The sequence below is a fragment of the Condylura cristata genome, unplaced genomic scaffold (assembly GCF_000260355.1).
Source record: "Condylura cristata isolate star-nosed mole 26May11 unplaced genomic scaffold, ConCri1.0 scaffold00013, whole genome shotgun sequence".
Classification (NCBI taxonomy): Eukaryota; Metazoa; Chordata; class Mammalia; order Eulipotyphla; family Talpidae; genus Condylura; species Condylura cristata.
In genome coordinates this window covers 30,605,967-30,619,736 of record NW_004567114.1, presented here as the reverse complement: position 1 = coordinate 30,619,736, position 13,770 = coordinate 30,605,967, and the positions used below count along the sequence as shown (strand labels likewise).

The 13,770-nt window shown below is 42.1% G+C and overlaps 1 protein-coding gene across 1 annotated transcript in view; it reads left to right on the top strand.

The window, feature by feature from the left end:
- Positions 1-11: 11 nt before the first annotated feature.
- Positions 12-13,770, top strand: part of PRKCH (protein kinase C, eta) — a 199,480-nt gene continuing 185,721 nt past the window's right edge. The window contains exon 1 of the mRNA XM_004681808.2: positions 12-910. Within this exon, the coding sequence (XP_004681865.1) occupies positions 548-910 (363 nt within the window). The 5' untranslated portion in view covers positions 12-547. The remainder of the gene's footprint in view (positions 911-13,770) is intronic.

The window sequence follows — 13,770 nt, the reverse complement described above, 5'->3', positions numbered from 1 at the left end:
GCGGCTCCGAGGCGCGGGAGGCCGCGCCGCGCTCTGTGAACTTGGAGCCTGGCGCGCGAGGCTCGCGCCGGGGATGCGGCGGCGGCTGCTTCCTGGTTTGAAACTCGCGGAGGGGGGAGCGCGAGCCGGCGGGGGCGGGGGCAGGAGCAGCGGCAGGAGGCGGAGGAAGAGACGCTTGGGCTGAGCTAGCCGGACGGGTCGCTCCGGCTCTCGGCCGAGAGGAGCTTCCCGGCCCTGGAAAAGGGGCGAGTCCTGTGCGAGCCCCCGAGAAACGCCGCGCGCTCTCAGGGACAGTCGGGGTAGCCCGGACAGCTGAGGGCTCAGCGCCGGGCTCCCCTCCTTTCCACCTCGCGAGGGAGAGAGGGAGGGAAGGAGGGGAGGAGAAGGTCCCGCGGAGGAGGCGGAATGGCCGGGCTCGGGGGGCTTGGGCGCTGCTCTTCCCAGGAACTGCCGCCGCTCCTGAGGCTGCCGCGAGGGCTGGCCTGAGCGGGGGCTCCAGGCTCTCCTGCCGCGAGCCAGCGTGCCCCCTCGGGGCTGCGGAGCCGGCATGTCGTCGGGCACCATGAAGTTCAATGGCTACTTGAGGGTCCGCATCGGCGAGGCCGTGGGGCTGCAGCCCACCCGCTGGTCCCTGCGCCACTCGCTCTTCAAGAAGGGCTACCAGCTGCTGGACCCCTACTTGACAGTGAGCGTGGACCAGGTGCGCGTGGGCCAGACCAGCACCAAGCAGAAGACCAACAAACCCACGTACAACGAGGAGTTCTGTGCCAATGTCACTGACGGTGGCCACCTCGAGCTGGCCGTCTTCCACGAGACGCCCCTGGGTTACGACCACTTCGTGGCAAACTGCACCCTGCAATTCCAGGAGCTGCTGCGCCCGGCAGGGGCCTCGGACACCTTCGAGGGTTGGGTGAGTAGCTGTGACCCTCCCCATTTGTGTCCACTTTGCACTCTCCCCTCTCTTTTTCAACACTCGCTGGCGCCCGCTTTCCCATCGTCTTCCTGAGCTCCGCGAGAATTCCCTCCAGACTTTTGTCCTCGCCCAGGTGGCCTTGGTGACACGCCCGCGGTGGGCGTGTGAAGGGGCAGGTGTGTCTCCAGGAGATCAACCTGGACACGGTTCCCTTTCGGGATGGCCTTCTGGGTTAACGGGAAGTCTTTGGGCAGGGGACAATCACCCCCTACCTCTGCTGGGACTTTGGCTAAGGCGCCCCAATTCTCCGCGCGACAGTAACACGCAGAAAAGACAGGGAGATTTTGATACCCAAGGGACTTGATTTGGGTAAAGTACTTAAAGAGTTTCTTTGGAGAAAGCCATACATTCTCTCAAGTATTATTCATAATGTTTATGGATACTTGTTGGTTCAGCCGCTCAGACGTGCACACGTGTTTCAGCTTGCACATCCATTACATCCCAGAGGTACATTAACCTACCCTGGCAGGGATCACAGTGCCTGGGTCTTCACCTTGGCGAAGTTTTACGGTCTAGCAGTTTTCCAAGGAGAGAGGTTTATATGTGTTTGCAAGTAACGTGGATCTCAGCCTGAGAGGTGTGAGTCCTGTGGTTCGGCTTTGCTGGTTTATTGGTCTAAGAGCTTTGAGCTCCTTAGCAGTTTGTGCAGGACCCTTGTTCTCGCCCTTCCTCCACCCACCCACCCCACCCCCACCCAGTCACCTGCTGGTGTTTCTGCGTATTGACAAAAAGTTTCCTACAACTTCCCACTTGCCTCTGCTGATTTCACACAATTCCCATGCGACAGAGTTTCTGCTTAAATAAATTAAAATTTCTAGGGCACTCTACACCATGCTAAAGTGCTTTTGCTTCTTAATCTTCATACTGCCTTTGTGATGCAGTTGTTGTCCTTTCCACTTTTACATGATGAAATGATAATTATAATGAAGTGGTTGGATTTGTAAACTGTCTCAAGACTTTGGAGGATGTCAGTATTGAATCTAGAATGTGAATCAGTTTTGAAACCTGTTTTAAATTGACAAATGGTGGAATAAGATGGGTAAGACGAAGACTCACTTAGATATTTTCTTTACACTTTAATAAATTAATAACTTGATCATATGTTCTCTAAAATGACAGATGGCTTGTGGAGCTAGTCTTTTAAATATAAGTAAACAATCATAATGACTACTTAACTGTATCACCACATTATGGTGAGGTAACGCCCCTCTAGCTGAATCTTGTGGAATTTAGAAATGGGCTGGAGAGGAATGGCTAAAATATGGTTAGAAATTGATAATTGGGGCCCTCCCTGGTGGCGCAGCGGGGTAAAGCACAGCACTGAGAATCTAAAGCCGCTTCCGCATGAGTTCGGTTCCCGCCTGCCCCGGAGGTGACCACATGGCGCGGCAGACCTCTCCTGACCCGCCCGCTGCTCCCCTCAGCAGTGTACTTCCTCGGTCTGCCTGCTCTGCTCCCCGCTCTGTCTCTGGTGAAGCCTCTCGCCGCCCCTGAATCTCTGGCCTGTACCCCAGTTCTGTATGAACAAATAATCTTTAAAAAAAAAAAGAAATTGATAATTGGTATGTTACCATGTGAATTTCTGGACAGAAACCAAATTGACACTAGGAATCTAAACAGGGTGAATTAGTGTCTCATTAAGAGTTAGTTTGGGCAAAGCTCTAGGGGAGTGTGGTGGTATGGTTGACTGGCCAGTGGCCTTTAGAATATGTCTTCCTAGAGCAATTCTAGACTGATCCTTTTTACCTTTCATCTGCACAGTTGAGTCACCTGGTGAGTTTAAAAAAAAATCCCTATGTTTGAAGATTCTAGACAGAAATCTGTGGGAGTGAGACCCTAGGATCAATGGTTTTAGGTTCCTTAGGTGATTCCAATGCACAGTCAAAGCTGAGAACTTCTGGCCTAAAGGACGAAAAGAGATGAAGACAGGAAGAAGCAGAAGTGCAGGAAGATTCAGATTACCTGATGAGATGGTGGTATGCTGAGCTGCTTATTGTCTGGCCAGGTGAACAGACTTAAATGTAAATTTTGTAAACCTCTTGGTGGTGTTTTAGAAAACACAAGTGTTTTGTAGAAGAGGTCAGCTTTTAAATAACCTAGAAACCAGTGATTTGTCATGCATTTATATTTAAGTTGAGAGATTTTTTTTTTAACAAAATATAGGGCACATTTGTCTTTAAAGTGATGTTTTACAGATCAAAAAATAGTTTTGAAGTTTAGAATTTCAGAAATACTTATCTTTAGTATATTAAATTTATTCAGTCACAATTGGAATAACTGAGTTTGCACCACAGTAAATTTACATGTCATAGTTCCATTGCAGTGGAACTATGGTTGCTGAACTTCAAAAAAATCGAGCAACTTAATTTTTGCTGGAACATGAGAAGAGACAAAAAACAAAGTACCTTTAAACAAAGATATGATGCTTTCTGTCACAATAGGTGTTCTCCATGTCAAGAAGGTAATCAGTAACCTAATTATTTTCATATAAGTATTTTATTGATATTACCTTCTACGCTTGACAAGAGAAGGGGTTAGATCTCTTTGTGTACCACACCTGACGTGGAATAGACAATCAAACACTTGTTTCCTAACTATACATATATTAGTTAATTAAATAAAACCTTAGAAAGTGGTGGAGCACACATAGCTAAGAAGCTCTTAAATGGAAATTTATGCTTTAAGGACATGACATTTATCATAAGATTTAACACTTAAAAGTAGAAAAGATCTCAAATTGAAGACCTATGTTTTCTCCTGAAATTACGAAAAAGCAATTGAAACCAAAGCTAGCAGGAAGAGGGGAACTATAAAGATAACAAATCAGTGAAGTGGAAAACAGAAATAATATTTAACTACAACTATTTAACCATACCATCAGTGAAAATACATGAAAAAGGGGAAAAAGGCAATATAAATTAGCAATATAGGAACAAAAGGGAGAACATCATTGTAGATTGTACAGACAGCAAAAAAAATTGTGAAAAGATTATGAACAGTTTTACATCAGTAAATGTCACAAATTAGTAGTTTTATGTCTATTAAAATTATTGAATTTGTGGTTTACAGCCTTCACAGTGCAAATACCGATCCCAGGTGTCTTTCCTGGTAAATTCTGTCATACACTTAAGGAAGAAATATGGCCAACTCTACACAAACTATTTCAGAAAGTAGAAGAGCCAGAAACACATCTCCACTCATTTTCATGAGGCTAATACAATCTGAGGATTATATTACAAGAAAACCTCAAAACTATAGACCAATGTACATAAAAAAAATTCCTAAATTTTAACAAATCAAAGCCAACAGTCTAGCAAATCATTACTGAGTGAGGCTTATAACCAGTACTGCAAGGTTGACTGAATGTTTCAATCCATCTTTATATCAACAGAATAAAAAAGATACCCAAATGACCTCGATAGCTATATAAAAAATATTAGACAAATGTCAATATCCAATATAAAACTAAACAAATTAGTAGTAGGGTACTTCAACTAGTTAAGACCACGTGTGAACAATCTACAAGTAATCATAATTAGTTGCAATTAATTAATAATAAAGATCTAAATAAATGGAATAATAAGCTGTATTAATGAATGGGAAGATTCAGTGACTATTAAGACCTCAATTCTTCCCAAATTATTCCATACAGCTAATAAATCCTAGGCAAAAATTTCAGCAAGGTTTGTTGTAGAAATCAACAGATTTATTCTTAAATTCAAGTGGATATGTAAATGATCTAGAGGCATCTAAAAGTAGGTTTGAAAAAGATAAAAAGAATATCTATTGCTATGGTAAAGGTTAATGTAGAATTGAAGAATCATTTAGGTTAATGGAATAGAAGAGATTCTAGAAGTATACTCACGCATATATAATCTGTTGATTTGTTTTTTTAACAAAGATACTAGGTCAGTTTCAGTGGGAAAGATGATAAACTTTTCAGCAAGTAGTGCTTGAACAATTGGATTATGAGCCTTAACCCTCACACCATACTTAAAAATTAACTCAAAATGGTCACAGACATAAATGTAGGAATTTAAACTTCTGTAAGAAAACATAGCAGAAAACTTTAGTGTTCTTAGGTTCAGAAAATATTTTTAAGCTAGGACACAAAAAGGACCACCTAGTAAAAAAAAAATCAATAAATTGGATTTTATCACATTTAAGACCTACTGCACTATTACTTTTCAAAAGACACATAGGAAAATGAAAACACAAAACACATACTAAGGAAAAAAATAAATTGCCAACAGGTAGATAAGACAGTGACTTGCAAGGCAAATGTAAAAAAGACCATCTAGACTAAGTCAATGAGGAAAATACCCAATTTAAAAATGGCACAATGATTTGAAAAGGCATCTTCACAGCTAAGAGATACTCAAAGTCATTAGTCGTCAGGACATGCAAATTAAAAATCTGATTAGAAAGACAAAAATTAAAAAGAATGATCACCAAGTGCTGGAGAGGAAGTAGAACCACTGGAACTTTGAAATTACAGTGAGGAATATGAAATGATACAGTTCAGTTGGAAAACAGTTCAGCAGTTTCTTGATACATTTAATATATACCTACCATATATACCATTTAATATATACCTACCTAACTGGTCTTACGTATTTACCAAGAACCATCTATACCAAGATTTGTACATTTAAGACTTGTACTTAAATGTTCGTAATCAATTTGTACTAGTCTCTAAAATGGAAACAGTTTCTGTCAAACTATTGCCAATCAGTAGGTGACTGTTTAAACAAATTGTGTGTGAACACAATGGAACACTCCTCAGCAATAAAACTGATGCAGTATTGATAATATGCAACAGTATGGGTGAAATAAAAGTAATTTATCCTGATTGAAAGAAGCCAGGCAAAATAGAGTCCATAGTATGATTTAATTTGTGCAAAATTCTAGAAAATGAAAACTAGTTTGTAGTGAGAGAAGCAGACTGGTGGTTGCCTGGGAGCAGATGGGGGAGAGGAGACTTTTGAGGGAGACGGATATATTCGTTATGTTGATTCTGGTGGTGGTTTCATGGGTTAGATCAAGCTCATCATTCAGTTCCCTTTTCTGCTTGTGCATGCTTTGTATGGCAGTAATACCTCAATAAAGCTGCAGGAAGAATATATTGAGGAATTACTATCCTGCTTTTATTGATGAAAATGTTAATTAAGAGACTGACTTAGGCTTGAGCCACACAGCTCACTCTTTAGTGCAGAAAATATTCATCAGAGAAGGTGCATTAAAAAAACAAGCAGGACAAATTAATTAAATACAATTTATGACTCTTTTGGACAGTCTCATTTTCTAAATTATCACTGCTCATTTTTGTGCTTCTTCTAGTACTTGCTTATTTTGCATAATTTCTTGGACTTTTGAAATCCAAAGGTTTGTCCAAGATAAAACCCTGTTTCCATCTTGAGTGCATCTGCTCTTGATTTGCCATTACCGAGGGGGGACCAGCATCTGATCCTTCACGCAGAGCAAGGGGACATGGAGAGAGGCCGGAGGCTGCGTCATGGAAAGGCCTTGGCATCTCCTCAGGAAGGAAGGACCGACTTGGCGGAGGCCCAGGCTGTTTTCCTGGTTCAGCCCTCCTGAAGACACCCTGTTCCTGCAGTGTGGAACTGCTTTCTCTTAACTTCCCCATGAGGCACCTGCTTGGTAGTCCTGTCAGGTGAAGCAGCCAGGTTGTGTTGGGCTGTTCATTATCTTTTCCCCTTGATTCCTGGATCCAGGTGCTTGAATTTGTAGCTTCAGAATTCTTCCAGATCCATTTTCTAGACATTTCTCCTCTTTTGTATTTTGTAATGGTTAGTCTCCTGATTATTTTTTATGAGTGGATTGGTAAGAAGTGTCTAACAGTAACTGATTATTAACTCATGCTTTGGGAGAAAGCACATTTTAGCCTCTCCAGGGAGTTGTATTTCAGTGTATGGAAATTACATTGGGTCTCTTGTGTCTTCTGTTTCATTGTAAGACTTCTGCTGTGGTGGGGGCGGCTGCTTCTCATTATGTGGGTTGTGGCTCATAGGTTTGCCCCTTCGAGAGCATTTTCTTGACTGTGTCATCTTTACTGTCACCTCTCATTGAACTCATTCCCTGGGATCATTTTGTTAACCAGCCTCCTTAATGCACCTTCCTCCTTTAGAGTGTAGACACCTTTAGAGTAGGAACCTCTACCTCTTACTCACTGTTTTAATTCAGCACTGTCGGTAGAGTCTTGTGTATAGTAACTACAAAATATTTGTCAAAAGAATGCATTTTGATGTGATTTAGAGAAAAGTAAAGTGCTAAGTACTTTGCAAACATCCTTAACATTCTATTGATCTTTCTAAAAGGAATACTGGCAAATCATTGGGGTGTGACTAATTATTACCGTTGTCATGGGGTCCTTTTAAATAAACTGACATAATTGAAAGACTGGGCCAGATATTTATGCTTTTCCAGTATGACAATGGATTGAAAGCTCTGTAAAATTCCTTGCTTTTGCTTCATTTTAAGTGACTTATTTTTATTTACTTTTATATACAAGAGCTGGGGTACAGGTCAGAGGTGCTGGGATGTGGAGTATGGGGTGGGTGAAAGGATTCACCAAAGATAGAATGGGGAGCAGAACAGGGCTCCTCATTGACTGAAATACACTGATGAGGGGAGCAGTGGTCAAGACAGGAGAGGTTTGCTGCGCCATGTGGGTCAGCTCCCTGGCTGGGGATTGAACTTGTGCTGCAGTGGCTGCTGATAGCTTCATTGTGCTGCTGCTTAACCTGTTGTGCCACCAGGGAGGCCCCGATGACTGATTTTTACAACCTGTCATGAGTTGTAACTTCTTTCACTCCTAACTCATGAGCTCAATATGTTCGACTTGGCGTAGAAACCAGACAACAGCATTTAAGTGCTGCAGTTCTACCTTGGAGACCTAATGAGGTTGGTGGGCAGAGTGTGAATCATTTTATCTTATGCAACTCAGTACAGTCGTGGTATCTAGCAATTGTCAGAGCGGTAACTAGTTGTGATAGTAAAAGTGTGGTGCATTTTTGTAAAGTTGCGTTGCATTTACTGAGAATAAGAGAATACCTTGACTTTTCTGTAGTCATCCTCTCCCACCCCCCGCTCATTTTATGGAACAGTCGACTAGATCACATTCTCCATTTGTGTGAACTGTTTAGCTCAGCTTTGTTGGACTAAGATGAAAATTTGGCCTGAATGGAAACCCAGCACCTGACTACACTGTCCCACCCTCACGGCTGTGTCTAAGATGACCTTTCTCACTTGCCAAGCTGGTAGTTTTTCCTTTACTTAAAACCCTGCAGTGGTTTCCCACTGTTCTTAGATGAAGCACAAGTCCAGATGAAGTACCACTGAATGTGCTTCATGAGCTGGCCCTGATTGCCTCTTGGGCTGTATGTTCACCTCTACCAGCCCTCATGCAGTGCACCACTGACAAAGGGAATCTCTCAGTTCCTCAAAGCTCACCTTACTCATTTTTACCTGTGCTACCTGTGCTCTCATGGTGGGTACAAGTTGCCCAGAAAACTTTCCAGGACATGCCCAATCTGGTTTTGCTCCTCCTCTATAGTAGCATCCTGAAATCTCCCTGGCTCCCTCACCTCCATCCAGAAAGCATGGGTGTATGAATGGTTTGGCCTCTCCTGGAAGCATGGGGTATTGGTAGTAGACTGAGTGTGCTGCTCCCTCTCCCTGCTCCTAGTCCATGCTTCTAAATGAAAAGCCGAGCCTTGGTGACCACCTACACACCTTTGATCATGTCCTGCCCTGCCCTGGAGATGCAAGTGGTCAAGACACACGTGGCATTTTCCTCCGTAGGCCTTGTTGTTCTGTGTGGGAGAGGCTGGAGCTGAGGAGCAACCATAAGCAGGAAATTACATAACAGAAGTAAGTACTGAGGTGCAGGTGAGCACCTGGTTTGAGATTAGAAATGTTTTCTCAGGAGGAAAACAAGAGAGCTCATTTTAAGGTTCTAACATAGATAGCCAGAAGCCAGAACCTGCTTCAGTTAAATAGCTGAAAGAAATCATTCCTCAAAAGAAGAGGAGAACTTCTGACCTGATAATATTTTTCCAGAGAGATAACACAGATGCATTTTGAAGGGTAAATAATTGTTCCTCACCCGTAGAAATGTTCTCATCTTGGGAATGTTTTAAGGGGCGTTAATGTTGTGAGGTCTGCGAACATCTCACCTGAAAGAACATTTGACTCTGAAAGGTGGAAAATGGTAAACCCTTATTTGAACCATCAAATACCCTATGTTTTGTACAGTCATACAAGAATCAAAGATGTTGAATGGGAGGGACCTTCCAGCTCTTACTCCACGGAGCCTACAGACGTGTTCACGGTCTGTTTGGAACATTGGATCTGAAGGCATTCACTTCCTCCATGCCTGCTCTTCCCTGTGACAAATCAGCCTTCTTGACTCATTACCTGTTTGGTTCTGGGAAGCTTTTTGAATCTTTGACATCTACCATAGCTCAAGTCTTTGTTTTCAGAGTGTGGGGAACAAGGATCCAAATCATTACTGCTGCTGTATACTCACACACATCGGCACATACTCTTAACATCTGTGTGTATGCGTTGATAGGCTGATTTACTAATTGTCAGTAATCTATATGTTTACTTATTTATATATTTGTGTCAAATTTTACAGAAAGCTTATTAACAAGTAATGGGGAGTTAATTTTAACTGTGGATTAATATTCCATTAATCACCCAATTAAAAAAAATATCTTTCACAATAGAACTTTCAGTGCCATGGAAGTGCTGTGCTGTCAAGGGGGTCAGAGGAGCTGGCTCAGGGTGGCTGCCTCCCGTCAGGTTGGCTCTGACCTTGGCCAGCCTCCACTTCTCAAAGTTTCAATTCCCTGGTTTCTTTGGTGAAGGGATTGTATGGTAATATCACTAAGGACTCTTGCATCTCTAAGGCCTTTGCTATATTCTCTTTTAGAATAATTGGTTGGTTTTCAGCAGTCAAATTAATTGCCTCAGCAAAGGTAGTAACGCTGAAGAATTAAATTGGTCCAAATCTAATTCATTCAGGCTTAGAGAAGATTTAGCCCAGTTCCCAGTGGCTTTGACAGCATCGGTGGTGATGCTGGTGTATTTCTTGGCTTAGAACCACCCTTCAGGAGCTGCAGTGGGTCCTCATTACAGGCCATACAGATGTATTTCTTGATTTATACTAATGGGTTCCTTGTTCCATGGATGGTGAGTTATGTCCTGGTTACCTTATGTCAAAGAGACTTAGTATCCCCCTGAGCATTTGCTAGAAGCCATGCTCACTAACTTGGTAATTAATGCTTTGTAGTCCCGGAGTGTCTATATATCCACCCTAGGTGATGACAAATAATATAAATCACTCGTAGGGCAGACATTTTAATTAGACGGAGGAATGAGCCCAGGGGTATTGGCTATCGTAGTGTTTAAGTGCCATGGTGAAGAATTTTATGAGATGAGAAATTTTGTTGAGAATCTTGGTACTAGCCAGAGAGCTCTATCAAGATTACTGCGTGAGTATGTTTCTTTCGCCCCAGTGAATTACAGCAGTGATGTCAAAGTAGATAAGACTTTTTAGCAGAAAGATGCCTTTGCAGATGACTCACCAGCAGTGCTTTTATTGGGTGTTGTTTTCTGAAAAGTTACTTTGATTTTACATTGTTTGACGCCCTTCCACACCTTTCATCTTGTGGGGACTGAGAGAAATGCTTTAAAAGACAACCAAAGATGTTTAGTTTATATTCGTGGTGAAAAATTGAGAAATTTGCCAGAGGATAGGTCCGTGGCCATCATGAGCCCCTTGTAATTACAGTCATAAAATAAGTCATTTGGGGCCAGGGTAAGCATTGGGGCCATTTTCCAAGTGCTTAAATCCAAACCACAAAGCTGCATTTTCAATTTTAAATCATATTTACCCCTTGTACTTGCAAAGCTCTGACTCTCTCTCTCTCCAGTAGCACTTAAATAGGATATGTGCTCAGTCTCACGCTGAGCTTTGGTTTGCTCCTCTGTGACATCATCTTAGCTCCAAGCCCTTCTCAGCCTCAGCACTCTGTGGTTGTACTTATGGTTCCATGGGGGCAATGGAAATTCTGCTGCTTTCTGAAATGTCCTCTGCTTTGTTCCATTGATGCACAGGTTGGTCTTAGGTACTGAAATCACTTTTGGAAGAACACACAGATGCCATAACTAAGCATAAATCCCTAAACAGAGTGCATTAATTAATATGTCAACTGTGGACCTCTTAAGTGTTTTATTATGTTTCACTCTTGTGCCATAATAGGACAGAAGAGTTGGGAAGAAATTCTGAAATGTTAAGTAGTAGTGTTTCTGAACAGCTTTTCAACCCTGGACCCTTTCAGTGATGAGGAGAGCTATGAATCCTGTTTCATAGAAGAATGCACATGTGAGCATACTGACAAGAGGCATTGGCCAGAATCTGGCCCTCTGGCCAGATACAGGGTCCCCTGAAGCCTTACTGTGAACACGACCTTAGGTTAGGAAGCACTTATTGCAAAGTATTAGAAAAGTTTTATTCCTAATTCCAAGGACATGATTTTAATGGCTCTCCCTGTATTTGAGGAAATTTTTACTTCAATTAATTGTAGGAGACAGCTAATTAGTAGAAAACAGGGGCTATAAATTTTAGGGGGAAAATGTACTTAAAAATGTGTTTTCTTTTATTTCTGGCACCTGGGAAAATATGCTAGGTGGTGACCCATTTTAGGACCTATTTGGTTGTGTTATTTAGGTATTTTCAAAAGTCTCTGTTGGGAGGGGTTTCTTTGAAGTTTGCAAGAGATGAAAAGTTAAAAAAAAAAAGAAAACCACAAAACTAGGACAGTTAGAGTGACCTTGGCTTGCTCTCTTTTGTTAATATAAAGTTTGATCCTCTAAAAAGAGATCAGACTTTTACCTCTTTTTGAGCCATACTGGGCACCACTGTGTTAGCTCAAGACCAACTGAAGAAATCCATGCCTGCTGTTCTCTTTACTTCTGACTTCTAGTCTCCTAAGACCTGGGTCCCTCAGACCTAACTTGATTTTCTGAACGCTTCTCAAGTTCTACCTCACCTCACTGACATAGGTTATTGGAAAATAACCTGATGATGGTAGAAGTTGAACTGAATGGAAGTCTTCAGAGCACAACCCCTGACTGTTAGCAGTGGAACCCTTCCAGGCCCTACTTCCATGGGAGGTGGAGGCTGCAGGAACGCTGTTCAGTCACTCATAGGCGTTTCCTAAGAATGCATTGTGTGCTGGGTAGAGAAATTAGCACTGGAGATTAGCCCTTAACAGAGCTTCAGCCCTGGCTTAGAGAGGTGGATGATAAGTGAGCAAACAAGATTAAGAAAATAGCACATGGTGGTTAGGTACTATGTGGAGAGTTAAACCAGTGTTCTTTGACGGTGTGAACAGGTAACTGCTTTACCTAGAGTGGACAGAGAAGGTTTTGCAGAGAGGGTGGCATTTTGGCTGAGTCCAAAGTGACAGGAAGCCACCAGCCTTGTGAAGATCAGAGAGAGAGCAGCCAGGCAGAACCAACAGTGTGGGCAAGGGCCTGAAGGAGGGGATGGATTGGACATGTGGAAGAACAAACGGAGGTGGGAAGATGGAGTGGTCTTGGTGTTAGCCAGTTTGCAGCACTGCTCTGCTGCTGTGAGTGAGCCCCTTAACTTCACTATTTTCTTCTCTGAAAAATGGTGCTAGTGTCAGCTACCTCACGAGATTGCTGTGAAGACTACATTTAATATAGTCAACATGCCCAGCACAAGATAAACCCTTACAAAACACGATGATCTCCCAAGGAAATCAATATTTTGATAAGAGACTCTGATGTCTGCGTTGAGACAACGGGGGCAGCCCCGTGTGTGTTTCCTGAGAGGGAGCAGGGAGGGGCTTCTTGGTGCCTCTCACATGACAGAGAAATACTGGCTTCTGCCCAGATTCCTTCAGCACACGATTTTCTTCAGTGAGAACAAGGGAAAAGAAACAAAGACTGAAGTTTATTCTCTAGATTTTTAAATTTCTGAATCATATGTTTATTTTTTATGGATTCATAGGAATTAATGGAAATCAAGACTCTGGAAGGATGATTGTATTGCAGTGATATAATGGATAGCTGTATTTATGAGTGAGAAGTAATCTGTAAGATACCAAAAATAGTAATAATAATGGAAATAAAACTTCAAAAGTTATACAGTTGATTTTTGTTTAGTACTGATAGCTTATTTGCTTTGTTATAATATTGAGAACTAACTCTAGGTAATTTTGCATAATTTGGAATAACGTCTATTTTGGCATCTCCAGAATATTTCTAACCTTCATTCCAATATCCATATGGTCTGTGTTCAGTGTAAGCAGACACATTAGCATTTGCATAAGCCACATAAATTAGGATGTGGAATCTACAATTATGGACTCAGAGTACACAAATACAGGCTTTGAGGAATGTTTATTGGACAACTACTATAATTATCAGTGCATCATAGTGTGATGGTTGGGTGTTAGCCAGATTGGGATTCAACTATTAGTGCTGTCTCTTATTAGCAAAGGTCATTTAACTTCTCCTTTCTCATCATAACATAGTACCTACCTCACAGGGTTATGTGAGAGTATAGTGAGGGCTTATGTAAACCATCTAGCACAGGACATGACATCCAGCACTGCAGAAAAAGTTTCATCCATGTCACCATCACAACCATCACACGACCCCAGCATTTAAATATGAAGTCATGAGCTCCCTTTCTGAAATTAACTTTGAAAATAGTAAGGCATTTTTTACATAAA